The sequence below is a fragment of the Sceloporus undulatus genome, chromosome 4 (assembly GCF_019175285.1).
Source record: "Sceloporus undulatus isolate JIND9_A2432 ecotype Alabama chromosome 4, SceUnd_v1.1, whole genome shotgun sequence".
NCBI classification, from domain to species: Eukaryota; Metazoa; Chordata; class Lepidosauria; order Squamata; family Phrynosomatidae; genus Sceloporus; species Sceloporus undulatus.
This window is the reverse complement of record NC_056525.1, coordinates 65,051,050-65,065,715: the sequence shown is the minus strand read 5'-3', so window position 1 is coordinate 65,065,715 and position 14,666 is coordinate 65,051,050. Positions and strand designations below refer to the sequence as shown.

The 14,666-nt window shown below is 42.5% G+C and overlaps 1 protein-coding gene across 5 annotated transcripts in view; it reads left to right on the top strand.

The window, feature by feature from the left end:
- Positions 1-434: 434 nt before the first annotated feature.
- The window catches only part of HMGA1 (high mobility group AT-hook 1), a 40,909-nt gene continuing 26,677 nt past the window's right edge, over positions 435-14,666 (top strand). Inside the window, exon 1 of one of the 5 annotated variants that reach the window (XM_042461887.1) lies at positions 435-504. Coding sequence is in view for 3 of the 5 variants with exons in the window: in XM_042461883.1 (XP_042317817.1) it covers positions 7,988-8,011 (24 nt within the window). In the remaining 2 variants the exon portion in view is untranslated. Of the gene's footprint in view, positions 505-5,459; positions 5,901-5,987; positions 6,120-6,935; positions 7,115-7,972; positions 8,012-14,666 lie in introns of those variants that run through there. The other 4 variants (XM_042461886.1, XM_042461885.1, XM_042461884.1 and 1 more) reach the window with 4 other exon arrangements.

The window sequence follows — 14,666 nt, the reverse complement described above, 5'->3', positions numbered from 1 at the left end:
AAATCACATTAAAAGATTCTAAATAATACATTCAATATTTTCACAATGTTACTGCTCCATGAAAACAATGAATGCCATTACTGCTAGGCTACTATAAAATGTGGGGAAAGGAGTGGGTTCACCCCCAAAGTAAAGATGTTATCTTATGTATGACACACATTCTATTAAAAGAAGGTCTAAATTCTTTGGTATTTCTATACCATGAAGCGAGCAGAAGTACCATGGCATTTTTAAAATAAGAACTGTGTGTCCAAACGGGCACTCAATCTTAGCTTCTGGGCACCCAGTGAAAGCAAATGGACACATACAATATAATCGATACACCGAGAACAAAGTCAGACTGAAAGCTACAACTCGCAAAGGTCACTTATGTGTATAAAGGTATTTGCATTTCTATATTTACTCCCTGTTTTCTAAAATCACACTTTCTTTAGTCTGAATGTCAGGTTTGGAAGCAGGAGAGAAGTTTAGGAACCATTTTAATAAGAGGATGGACACCAAAAGGTATGTATATTTAAATGCTTTGGGAATATGCTGTATTAAAAGAAACCAGGCTTATTTGTGAGTATAGATGTGTAGACTTGTGAAATAAACATCATAGCCTGATCCTATGTTTACTCAGAAGCTATCCTATTGATTTCAACAAGGCAGACTGCTGCATGTTGTCCCTACTTGGAAATAAGTCTGTGGGACTGCTATTAAGTATACTGTACATCGATAGGAGAATATTATACATAGGCTTACAACCGCAACCTCGCACCTAGTCCTAATCATATTTATTCAGAATTAATTCCCTCCTGACTTCAATAAAATTTGTGTCCAAGTAAGCTTGGGTTACAGCCCTGCAACTGGAAGAGATACATGTATAATTAAGCATAACTCTTCTGCGAAGCAAAATCTGCACATCACTAGAATACATCTCTTCAAGTCTCTTCTTTCAAAGAAAAGGATATTTTACACAATCCCAGCCAGTTTCTTACTGCTGAAAAAAATATACGCTTGAGATGTCTGACTGCCTCCAATCTGCATTCTTCTACTGTAATTTGCCAATCAGTTTAGCCATTTAGATCAGGGGTAGGCAACCTTTTTGAGCCGGGGGCCGGGTTGCTGTCCCTCAGACAACTGGGGGGCCGAAGCCAATAAATAAATAATTTTTAAAAAAATTAAATAAATAAATAACCCGGGACAAATGTAGGGCAAAATTTTCAAATGGAGGGCACATTTTTTTAAAAAAATGGAGGTCACGCAAAAAAAAATTGCTGATTTTTAAAAAATGTTAATATAAATGCATGTTTCGGAGGCTTCTATAGACAATTGCCCCCCTTGCCCGCTGCTTGCCCCCCCTTGCCCGCCTCCTCCTGATAGGCCAAAGGCTCTGGCGGCAATCGGTGGTAGGACCGGGCTGGGGCCAGTCCCAAGGCCTTGCCGGGCCGCATCCAGCCCGCGGGCCGCAGGTTGCCTACCCCTGATTTAGATCAATACTACCCACAGTAGTGGTCAACTGTCGGTCCAGAAAGTGTTTCCAGGAAAGAAATAGTTGTAGCCCATGGGTACAAATACAGTACCAGTCCCTGGCCTGGTGGGAAAAATTGTTGGTTCCTCACATTAGATAGTTTAAGATTAGGAAGCATTGATCTAGATGTTTGTCCCAAGAAGACTCCACAGACGTATGGTTAGAGTAAATAGGGCCGAAGGTGATGGATAAAGAACTGTGCATCCTGCCTAATGGTAGGGGTGGCCTCACAAGGGAAAGGAAAAGAGTGAACAGAGTTGTTTCTTAAAATTCTCAGTCTATCCTTAATATCTTTCATTTCTAAGTAAACCAATATACAACCTTTATCTAAACGTTTTATTCTTTTCCTCAGTGAAACAAGCAAACCTCCTCTTTATTATTATTTTTCTGACCTCGTTAGACATCTAAAAGCTGCAAGCCTAAACACATTTGTTCATTGTTTTCATGTTTTCAGGTGCCAGCTGTAACCTTACAAGCTAGAATTCCTAAAATACAAAATGATAATTTCCTGCTGCCTGAGGCTGCAAGATATAAGAGAAGTATCTCAGAATTGTGGGTTTTTAAATTTTCTTCTTTTTTTCTCCCTAGAAAAGTTTTTTTTAAATGTAATTAAGATAAAATTTAACAGAAAATAACCTAAATAAACACTCCCGAGTTGTTAGAATATGCCATATAATAATAGTAGAGGATTTTAAAAAAAAAAACTTATTTGGCTTGCATTGCTTTATCATGAACCCAAAACAACATATGATTGTGTCTCCTTTTAAACTCTTACCACTTCAGTATGTAATAAATGTTCTCTATAAAATAGATTTGTAGCATTCTCACTTCTCTAACTCTGAGGATATCTGTCAATTTCATTACATGTATATTGCAGTCCACATTTGAGTTAAGCAATCATACAAAGAGGATAATTTCCTCCACCACCACTGACACCAAACAGCCATGTGTGCAGTTGGAATAGAGTAGAACTGTGTTATTTTATTCATAGTAAACCTAAATAAAATCAGTATCAAAGGGATCTTACAGCACTTTTGAGACCAATTGAAAGATAGAAGTTGGACGTGTTTGAGGAAGTAGGCTCAAGTCTAGGAAAGCTCATGTTACCAACTTCTCTTTCAGTTAGGCCCAAAACACACTGCAAAAATAATCCAATTTGAGACCACTTTAACTGCCCTGGCTCAGTGCTAGGAAATCCTGGTAATTGTTGTTTATTGTGGCATGGGAAATCTCTGACAGGGAAGGTTAAATATCTCACAAAACTACAGTTCTCAGGATTCCCTAGCATTGAGCCATGGCAGGTCTCAAACTGGAATTATTTCTGCAGTGTGTTTTGGACCTTAGTCTCTGAAAGCTCATGCTTCCAATTTATTTCATTCAGTGAGTCTCAAAGGTGCTACAAGATCTCTCTGCATACTGATTCTACAGGACTAACACTGCTGTATCTTTGAATTCTATCATCATTTGGTGGATTTTTGATGTGGATTTGCTATATGGGCAACACCTGGGTGTTTTCTGGAGGGAATGTGTCAGGACCACTTTTTTCTCCACCACTAAGTTTCTTCGATGGCACCACCCTGGGCCTTTTCATCCCACTGCTGCCACTTAATAGTCACCAGCACTTGTACTTTTAATACTATTTTTCTTATTACAGTCCGCACTCCCCATATGCGAGGAATCTGTTCCAGACACACACACACCGAGTATGGGGGAAACACCATATGCTCAAGCCCCATAGAAAATAATGGGGCACATGCTCACAGCATGACATGAGTACACACCCCATTACTTCAGGTGGGCTTGCTTTCTGCGTAAGCTCAAAGCCACAGAAGCCAAGCCAGCCTATGGGAAGGGCTGGCTGTAATTTGTGATCCTGTCACCTCTTTAGAACTGTCATTTTACCCCCAAAATATGTTTTGAATTGTTAGTAGTGTGGTAAGTATACAGGTTCAAGACAAGTCTTTCTTGAACAATAAAACTGTATTTAAGCAACAGTTTTAACAATGTTTTATGTACTGGGCTGTTTTATACACTTCTTACTGTTATGGTTTCTTTTATGCACACTCTCTCTAGAGAAAATGGTTACCAAATGTACTCGACTATAAGTCAACCTCAAAAGTAAGTCGAGGGCAGGTTTTGGGGCCAAAATTATGGATTTTGGTATGACCCATGGATACCAAGGGTAAAACTTAGGTGGCATACAATGAAAGATGTAAAGAACAAAGCAAAAGAAAACACTTCCAAAGAACTTACAAAATTACAGCAGGCATAACTACACTTTTCCCTCCATATTTGCTAGGGTTAGTGACACAAGACCCTTGTGAATATGGAAAAACCGCAAATAACAAAAACACAATGTTTTAACCTGAGAGGACACCTCTCCAGGAATCTCTAGGTCCTCCAGTGCAACTCTGTGGTCAACGTCCAACAGACACTGACCATAGAACCACACTGGAGGAGCTACAAATGCCTAGTAGAGTATACTGTCTAGGAATCTCTAGGTCTTTCAGTGCAACTTTTAGTTAAAGTTGACCATAGAGTTGCATTGGAGGACCTAGGTATTCCTAGAGAGAACATATTAATCAAATCCGTGAACAATCAAATCTACAAATATCAAAGCCGCAAATATGGAGGGATGAGTGTATTTACATTGACCTGTCAATAAGTCGACTCATTTGGGGGGGGGTCAATTTTTTTAACCTAAATATCTAAACTTACTTATACATGAGTACAGTGCGCCCGCGCCATATGCAGGCGCATTATACGCTGCTTTCAGCATACGCATATGCTGAAAGCAGTGCCGCATGCTGCCGTGAGCATGAGCCCCATTATTTGCAACAAGGCTCGAGCATACGCCGTTTTTGTTTTACGCAAGGGGGTCCGGAACGGTATATGCAGTATGTTCCCTTCTCAAATTTATCTCTACCCTAGCAAAACCAGGCTAAGTAAGGGTCCTTACAGACAGGCCAAAATAAAGCTGCTTCGGGTCACTTTGAAGGTATAGTGGCCTGTTACAGACTGCCAAAATAAAGCTGCTTCGGGTCTCTTTGGAGGTATGCTGTTTAAATGATGCATGCATCCTAAGAATCTGGAAGCTGCACCAAAGCTGCACTCCAGTGCTTAGGAATGTGGTGTGGCTTTGGCGTGACCTCCAGACTCTTAGGACCCATGCATCATTTAAATAGCATACCTCCAAAGAGACCCGAAGCAGCTTTATTTGGGCAGTCTGTAACAGGCCACTGTTTAAATGACACATGCATCTTAAGAGGCCAGAAACTGTGCCAAAGCTGTGCTCTGGTCCTTACGACTGGAGCATGGCTTTGGTGTGGCTTCCAACCTCTTAGGATGCATGCATCATTTAAACAGCATACCTCCAAAGTGACCTGAAGCAGGTTTATTTTGGCCTGTCTGTACAGCCTCTAAATTCCACAGAACATCCCACTCTAGCAACTCTCTCTACCCCGAGCCCTGGAAATGGAATCCCTCGCTTTTGGACTCTAGCCCTAACCGTCTCTGTCTCACACTGGACCCCTCACTACAGCTGTCCTTCTCCAGACTTACTAACCCTATCTTCCAGCTTGGGAATGGAAACCCACTGGGGGTGGGCGGGTTTGACTTTGGGCAAGTCACACTCTCTCAGCCTCAAGAGGACAGCTATGTCTAAACCCCTTCTGAAGAAACTTGCCAAGAAGACCCCATGAGAGGGTGGCCTTAGGGGTGCCATGGGTGGGGGGTGACTGGAAGGCACACAACCTCCCAACAGCAAGGGAGGGGAAGCCAGAGCTGTGGGTGGCACCTCTCTCTCTCTCTCTCTCTCTCTGCCATGGCTCTGCCCTTTTGTTCTTTGCAGGCTCCCTGGCTGGCTGTGCCTGCTGCCTCCCTCCCCGCAGGTGATGATGCAGCTCCCCCTGGCTCCACCCCACTCCCAGTGGCCCCCCTGCCTCCTCTCTCTCCCATTGGAAAGGCTAAGCCTGCCTGCCCTTATTTAATTTGGTGTGTGATTTTGCTATTTTTAGCTGCTTGGATTCCCTCCAGGAAGACTTAGTGGGGGAGACTTTTTTTTTCCCCTTTCCTTCTCTTTCCTCTTTCTTTCTTTCTTTCTTTCTTTTCTTTTTTTAAAACCTTGCAAATGATTTGGATCCAGCTTCCTTCCTCTTGGAACATTTTTTTAAATTTATATAAATAAGAGGGGGGCCTTGTCTGCTCTCTCTCTCTTATTTTCCCTCCTCTTCTCTCTCTCTCTCTCTCCCTTCTGCTTCAGATCTGCGTTTTGCTACCATCAGCCAGGAGAGTTTGATCCTCTTTTTGATATATATATATTTCCATCACAAGAAGAAATAAACAAACCAGCCAACCCAACACCAGATTGGCGACTAGGAAGAATTGTGTAAGTTTGGGCTTTTCTTTTTCTCTAAGGAGTTGGGGAAGGCAGGAAAGTTTGCTTGGATTGCTAGGACTGGGAGAAATGGGGAGATTTGGTTTTGCAAAGTCATTTTGAATTTGCAAAAAAGAGGTTGAGAGGGAGGGAGGGAAGGAGGCTTGTGCCTCTGCAAGCAAGCAAGGAAGGCATGCGGAATAATGCAATCTCCTGCCTTTTATTCTCATGGTAAGTGGAGGAGGGGTGTATGTGAGAAAGGATGGGGGGATTCATGGCATAGCTGGATAGTTATGGGGCTTTGCAGCATCAGAGATGTGGGGCTTGATCTTCCAGGCACTTTTTTCCTTTAGCGTTAAACCCCAGGAGCATTTGACCTTGTTTTCCCAGCAAAAGAAGCCCCCCTTCCTTTCCTTTGCAGGGAAAAAAAACCAGATCAAATGCTCCTGGGTTTTTAAACCCAAAAGAAAAAAATGCCATATTTCTGCAGCAGGTCTAAAGATCTGGTGGCTGGGATTCCTTCCCTTTCTTTTGCCTTGGAAGAGCAGAGGTTAAGTTTGGCTTGGCCAAAAAAGGCTCCTGATGACCTCTGGCAAACCTGCTCCAAACCCAATGTATTATAGTTATTATAAGTATTATTATTATTATTATTATTAAACTTTATTTATAAAGAGCTGCAGGTTGACAGAGGGCTGTACATAAAATAGAATACAATAAAAATGACCCTGCCAGTGGTGTGCACCCTAGAAAATATTGTCTGTATATAAAACCAAATCAATACACAGGAAGAGTGCTGCTCTGTGTCAGGGGCTCCTTGAGGATCAGGTTGCTTTTCCCTGCCTTTGCCTTCCTTTCTGCAGCTTTTCTCAGGCTGTCTTGGTTTTATTTCTATTTTCCCTTAGCGTGCCTTGGTTTTGGTTTGTTTCATTTTTCAAATCCTGCGACTTTTCCTCCACTTTTCTCCCATTTGGTTGGCAAGCCATGCCTTCCAATAGCCAGGCAGATCTGGAAATTGGGAGCTGTGAGTGTGTGTGTGTCTGTCTGTTGTGTGTGTCCTTTGCAAAGAGCAGGTAGTGCGTCGATCTTGCTAGAAACACCCCTTTTCCCTGCTTTTAAAGGGGAAGCTCTCCTAGCAGTCTTTTTTCCCCTTTAAATCGGTATTGAGCATGCTTTTGGACCTTGGCAAAAACTGGTCGTGTTGAAGATCTGGGAGGATGGCTAAACGGGTAGGTTGCAATAGCCTCTTGGTTTCAGGGATGAGCATTTATTTGTATTTTGTTTTTGTTTTATTTTTTCTCCCCATGCCTTCCTTTTTCCAACCTATGTCTCCTTCCTAGCATGCCATTCTGGAGCAAAAAGGGATTTGCTATTGTTGGGATTTCTAGGGTGTTTTTTTCCTCCTCCATAAAATGACTATGGGGGAGGGATAGCATCCATCTCTTTTCCTCTTTAATGTCCAGGGTCCTCTTGATAGCCTTGCTTATTTGAAACAAGACTGGAGGAGGAAGCATGAAATCGAACCTGAAATTAAAAATAAGGCGAGCATGCATTCTGGCCCTTGGTCGGAGGGCAAGTGGCCTTGCAACCAAGGGGGCATCTGCACTGCAGAGATAATCCACTGTAACTGGCAGGGCTCCATGCTATGGGATTCTGGGAATTGGAGTTTGCATGAGCACACCTCTTGGCTCTTGGTTCAAGTGGCCTTGAAACCAAGGGGGCATCTGTACTGTAGAAATAATCTAGTTTGACACCACTTTGGTTCAGGTGGCACTGAAACTATGGATGCATCTGCACTGCAGAAATAATCCATTCTGACACGGCTTTGGTTCCAGTGGCTTTGAAACCAGGGGGGCATCTGCACTGTAGAAATAATCCAATAATCCAGCTCTGCTCTGGTGCAACAACAAACTACAATTCCCAGAATCCCATGACAGTTAAAGAGGTGTCAAACTGGATTATTTCTGCAGTGCAGATGTGTCACAAGAGAGCTGAGAGCAAATCCCCACATTGCATGAAGAGAAGGGGGATTTTCTGTTTTCTCCTCTTCCTCCTCTCCTTTGTGTTTGGAGTTGTCATTAGCTTCTGTGGCCAGCAAGCAGATGGAGGTGGCTGGAGGAGAAAAGGTAACCACTCTCCTGGCTTGACCTCTTCCTCCTAGAAGCCTTAGCATTCTTTATTCCTCTGTCTCCTTTTCTAAAAGGGATATTACTCTCAAATAAAAGGCCTCCTGGAGCTTCATTTTGCTCTTCAAAAGTCATGGGTTGTTAGCCTTCCTGTGTGGCCCCTTGGCTTTATCTCTTCCTTTTATTATTCTAGCTTTTAGTAAAAGTTGGCTGCTTTCAATAGCCCATCTTCTGTGCATTCAAATAATCTCTCTTCCCCCCCTGCCTCTTCTGTTAATGGGTCTCCCTCCACCGCCAACCCTCTTCTCCTCCCATCAAACAAGCTCTTCAAGTTCTTGGTTTTGTTGTTTTGTTTTGTGTCCCCCCCCCCCCCCAGCATCTTGTAAGAAACCAATCCATCTCCCCCCAGATGGTGCCACAGGGACACACCATGCTGTTTGGAATCGGGCCAGCCATCTTGGGGTTGAAGAGCTCTCGACTTAAGCAAGCGTCAGTCTTTCAAAATTTATTTGGTTATGAATCCAAGAGAGGCAGAGGAGTTATGGCGCAAGTGGATGCTTAGCACATTCAGGGGGCGTGGGAATCGGGGAGAGGCATCGGCAGGTTTCTGTGTTGAAAAGAACAACAAGAGGACTGTTCTTCCTCAGCATGGCAGGTGGCAGCTGCTGGCATTTAACTTCCTTGAGAGCAGGAATGGGCAACCTTTTTTTTTTTTTCTCCAGAAAGTGGCATTCTATTACAGGTTGAGCAGGCCGGAAGTTGTGCATACACACATCTGCAGGGCCCTTCTGCCCCCTGAAACACACACACCTTCCATTCACATTCAGACATAAATTAATACGCATGCACACTTCCCCAGTTAACCAAGAGCATTGCTGGATCAAACTAAAGGCCTACGCAGCCCAGTGTTGTGGCCCCCAAATGGCCAATAGGCAGGATGTGTATGCAACAACATTTCCCCAGCAACTGGTACTGCAAAACATTCTGCCTCTGATATGAAAAGTAGTATATAGACATTGTGACTAATAACCATTGATAGCCTTGTCCTTAAATCTCCCCTCAGTGTATGCTCAGATCTCTTGGAAAGCAAGATGGCATTGTACCAGATCTTGGCTTTAAAAGGGCAGACCCTTGCCATCCCAGAAGGGAGAAATCACATTCTCCTTAGTAGGCCAAACAGCTGCTTGGTGATGTGAAAGATGTATAATCTATAAGGAGAGGTGCAGGAATGATTTTCTCCATGCACCTTTAGTGGGAGAGGCACTAGGGCACCTGCTCACACTGCAGGAGGGACCTGTGAGGGTTGCATATAGTCCATAGTTCTGCAGTGCAAGATTTAGAGCAGTGCTAGCCAAAGTGGTGGCCCATGGATTGGTGCCAGTCCCAGACCCATTGGCTAGCAGTCCTTGGTACATTTCCTAGAAAGAAAGAAGCAAATTTAGCCCAAGTTCACAAAAATGGTACTGGTCCCTAGTGCAGGAAATAATGCTGGTCCCCCATATCAGATGATGCACTAATTTAATACCCTGGCATGGCTCTCTAACCTCCAGGAATGCTGAGATTCATGGATAGGATAAGGCTTATCAGTAACGCCTTCATTAATCACTGAGAAGGCCACTTTATAAATAAATTATTACAAGATCACTCCATGTTAGGGACAACAATTTGATAGGTAAATTATTTCCACATGATACCAACTTTCTTTGGTGCCTTAGAGACGGGCCTAAGCGGCGCCGTTATGCCAGGAATACGCACGAGGGGCGGCACTTCCGGACGCGCCTTGCCCCTCGCGCGTATTCCGTACGGCAAGATGGCGGCGCCCTATACAGACGGGCGCGGCCATATTGACGTAACGGACGCACAGCGTCCGGACGTCTAAACCTGGAAGAGCCGTCACGAGTGCGCGCTTTGGCACTTGCGGCGGCTCTTCCGGGTTGCCGGAAGGAGTGCGATTTCTGCACTCCTTTTTTGCAGCGCAGAGGAGTTGCGCGGTTTGGCTGCTGTGGCTCCTCCGCGCTGCAACCGGCAGCGGCCCAAGACCGCCCCTTTTGGGCGGTCTGTAACGGGCCTTAGTTGTGTTTGTGTGGACTTTCAGGTCGCCGGTAGCTTATGGCATACCCATGAATTCCATAGGGTTTTCTTTTGCGGGAAATACTCAGAAGTGTTCTTGCCATTGTCATGCTCTGAAACCATATTCTTCCTTTACAAACATGCATGTATTTTGAGATCTGCCCCTTCTCTCTGTCCCACCTCCCTCACAGGTACATTTGGTGGAAATACAAAAGAGGGCCTTCTCAGTGGCTGCTTCCAGGTTTGGAATTTTTCCTCCCCCCTCCCAGAAAGGTGCCCTCCTTGCTATCTTTTTGAAAACAGGCAAAATCCTTTTTATTCTGACAGGCCTTTGAGAAATAATCGTTAGGGGAAACAATTTATAATGTGCTGTACATTTATTAGTTGCTTTTAAAATAATTTACATTTTTGATGGTTTTAATTTTGCTGTTAAGTGCTTTAAAGTCAGCTTTGACTTAGAGCAACCCTGTGAAGTTTCTAAGGCCCCTTCTACACGGGCGGAAAGTACGTGCGCGGCACGTACTAGGATTAGAAAGGGGCGTACTTTCCGGATGCCCCTAACTCTAGTACGTGCTGAGCATGTACAAAATGGCGGCACCCATCCTACATGGGCACCGCCATTTTGACGGCATGGGTGCCTAGCGTCTGCAGGTTGCGCAGCAGAAATGACGCTGCGAGTGCACCATTGGCGCTTTGCAGCGCCATTTCCGTGCCGCTTTTTGCTGCGCGAAGGAGCCACGCGGTTTGTTTGCTGCAGCTCCTTCGCACAGCAATCACTGGCGCCGGCAGAGCACCCTGTTTGGGCGCTCTGTAAAGCGCCTAAGTCACCTTATCAATAGCCCTCCACAGGTCTTGCAAACTAAGGGACATGGCTTCCTTGATTGAGTCTATCCATCTGTAATGTGGCCTTCCTCTTTTCCTTTGGCCTACCAGTACAGTATTATTATCTTTTCTAGTGAGTCGTGTCTTCTTAAGATATGTCCAAAGTACTACCCTCTCCGTTTAGTCATCTTGATTTCTAAGGAGGGTTCATTATTATTATTATTATTATTATTATTATCATTATTATTATTATGCTTTATTTATATAGCACTGTAGATTTACACAGCACTGTACATGCAAAATATAAAATAGATAAAGTAGATCTGCCCATGACAGTTCAGGTTTGATTTGCTCTAGGACCCATTTATTTGTCTTTTTTTGCAGTCCACAGTATCCATAGAACCCTTTCCAGGATCCCATTTCAAATGAATTGATTTTCTTCCTATCAGCTTTCTTAACTGCTCAACTTTCACGGCTGTACATAGACACTGAAAATATGATAGCATGGACAATCCCAATTTTAGTATTCTTTTCAAATGGTATCTTGGTATCTGCTGGGATTTGGTTCCAAGATCCCTGTAGATACCAAGATCTGTAGATGCTTAAGTCCCATTATATACAAGCAGGTAGTAAAATTTTGTCCCTTATGTAAAATGGCAAAATCAAGGTTTGTTTCTTGGAATTTTGTTGGTTGTTGTTGTTGACTATTTGCAAGTTGTGGATGGTTGAAATCTGTGGATACAGAATTCGTGGATACGAAAGGCCAATTGTATTTTTACACTTATCTAGTTCCTTCATAGTTTCCCTTCCAACGCCAAATCTTCTGATATCTTAACTGCAGTTCCCATTCTGATTAATAACTGAGCCAAAGTATGGAAATCATGAATTATCAGGAGCCCTGATGGTGCAGTAGCTAAATGCTGGTACTGCAGCCACAATGTTTTGAGTTCGATCCCAGTGCCCCAAGCCTTCCATCCTTTCATAGGTGGGTAAAATGAGTACCTAGCTTTTGGGGGGCAATTGGCTTACAGATTGTAAACCACTTAGAGAGTGCTGAGTTCACTATTATTCAGTATTGAAATGTAAATGCTATTGCTATTATTTCAATGTCTTCATTATCTACTTTGAAGTTACATAAACCGTCCGTTGTCATTATTTTTATTTTCTCGATGTTCAACTGTAAACCTGCATTTTGCACTTTCTTCAGTAATGTTTCCAGATCTTCACTATTTTTGCTAGCAGTATAGTGTCATCAGCCTATCTTAAATTATTGATGATCCTTCCCCAAGTTTCATGCCTCCTTCCTCCGAGTCTAATTGTGCTTTATATATAAACATTTAGCACATAAGGTAAACAGATATGGTGATTGCTAGTCATTCCATGTCTCCATATTCTATCCTGGGAGTAGCCTCCTGCCCTGACTGAGTATAGGTTCAGGACAATCAAATATTGTGGCACATTCATTTCTTTAATAATGATCCACAGTTTTTAATCATCTACACAATGAAAGCTTTGCTGTAATCTATAAAACATGGGCTGATTTTCTTGTGAAATTCTTTGGTCGTGTCCTCTTTCTTAGGGATTGTCATGCATATTGAGTGTTTACAATCTGAGGGTCATTATTTTGTTTCCCATATTTGTTGGAAGATTTTAGTTAGAACTGGAGTAGGTTCTGCCTCTGCTGCTTGAAGCAGATCTATTGGTGTGCCATGTGTTACTGATTATTAATTTATGTAAAGTGCTGTGAATACAGCTTCCACTTCACATTCTAAAATTGTGGCTTCATTTGTAATGTTTCTTCCTTGAATGGATCTTTCATCCTTTCATGTCTTTGATATACAGTGGTACCCCGGGATACGAAATACCCAGGTTACGAAATTTCCGGGATACGAAAAAATCCCATAGGAAATAACTGTTCCGGGTTACGAATGTTTTTTCGGGTTACGAAAAAAAAATTTGGTGCTTTTCGGCGCTTTTTCGCATGAAACGCGGCTTTTCCCCATTAGCGCCTATGGGTTTTCGGCTTGCGAAGGCTTTTCGGGTTACGAAAGCGGCCGCGGAACGAATTAATTTCGTAACCCGAGGGAGCACTGTAATTCTTCAGTGTGTTGTTTCCATTCTCTTTTTATTTGTACTTGGACATGTAACGTGTTCCCTGCTGGTCGTAGAGTATCCCCATTCTTGATTTAAATTTTCCTTTGTTTTTCCAGATCTTGTGAAAGGGGTCTCCTTCTTCTGCATTGATTATAACAGTAGTTCTCCTTCTCCCTGCACAGAAGTTGTTGGACAGTTACATTCAGTGTTCTGACCCTATTTCTGTCACCTTTTACTTTTGCTTTTGTCCTTAACTGCTTGATGAGCTTCATCTGTCACCCATTGAGGTTTCTCTTCCTTTTTGGCTGTAGATAGTGTCTTTTCAATTCTTTCCTGACAATGTCCCGGCTTTACTAGATATCTTCTGGCTCTCTAAGAATTAGACTTAATATTGCAGATCTATTTTTTACTTTATATTTAAATTCTACAGGGATGTTCTTCAGGTTAACTTTTGTCACAATGGTTGCTTTAATGTTCTTATGTAGCTTTATTCTAACTTTGCTGCATGCTTGTGTTCTGTGCTGTAGCTTGCTCCTGGTCTTGTTTTTGAAGAGAGCATGGAGCTTTTTTGCTTCCAGATATGTAGTCTATTTGATTTCTGTATCAGCCATCAGGTGATGTTAATATATAAAGTTACCTCTTTGGTTGCTTGAAGAACGTGTTTACAATGAACAAACTATCAGCTTCAAAGAATTCAATCAGTCATTCTCCTGCTCATTTCCTGATCCTAGGCCAAATTTTCCAATTGTCTTTGATTCTTCTGTGTTTCCTACTTTTGCATAGCAATTGTCTACGATTAACAACAAGTCCTGTTTTGGTGTATGATGAATTTCCTCCTGGACTCCAGCATAGATTTTTTCCGTTTCTTCTTCTGTCTCTGTAATTGGAACATAAACTTGGATTATGGTTATATTAATGGGTTTTCCCTGAAGTCTTATTGATATGATTTAGTCTCGCTTAAAATTATATTGTTTTTCTGCTTTTAATATGTGTCTTATCTTTATAAATGCCATTCCATTTCTTCTTCAGTTTTCATTTCCTGAGTTTTTAAAGCAATTTTAAAAACACTGAGTTTTTAAAGCAGTTAAACACTGTGGAATTATCTGACTCATAATGTCCCATTCCTGTCTTTTTTAACACACCCCAAGTATTGCAATGTTTATACGTTCCAATTCTTGTTTTATTATGCCTAGCTTCCTCTGATTCATGCATCCCACCTTCCATGTTCCTCTAATATGTTTTATGCAGCTTCAGACTTTCCTTATACCTCTGAGCAGATCAATGGCAGATGTCCTTTCAGCTTGAGTTCAATTGCATCATTAGCCACAGTGCTACTCATAGTTGCCCTCTGTTGTACTCAGTATCTCACTGAGTGCCATCCCACCAGGGAGTTTCATCTTCTATCACAATCTATTGTTTCATTTTGCATTGCCTCCTCTTCGGGTTTTTGTGGGAAATGATATTCCAAAGGGGTTTACTGTGCCTCTTTCTGCACATTGCTAAAAATGTTAGCTATGGTGCCACTCCCATTGTCTCTGAAAGATCTTCTGCCATTATCACCCTCACTACTGCTGCTGCCCAGTAGCTGTGTGACACATTTAGTCTGGCTCCTCAGCAGCAACCTATCTGGCATGGAAAACCCATCAACTTAGCCTCTTGCTTCTCAAGA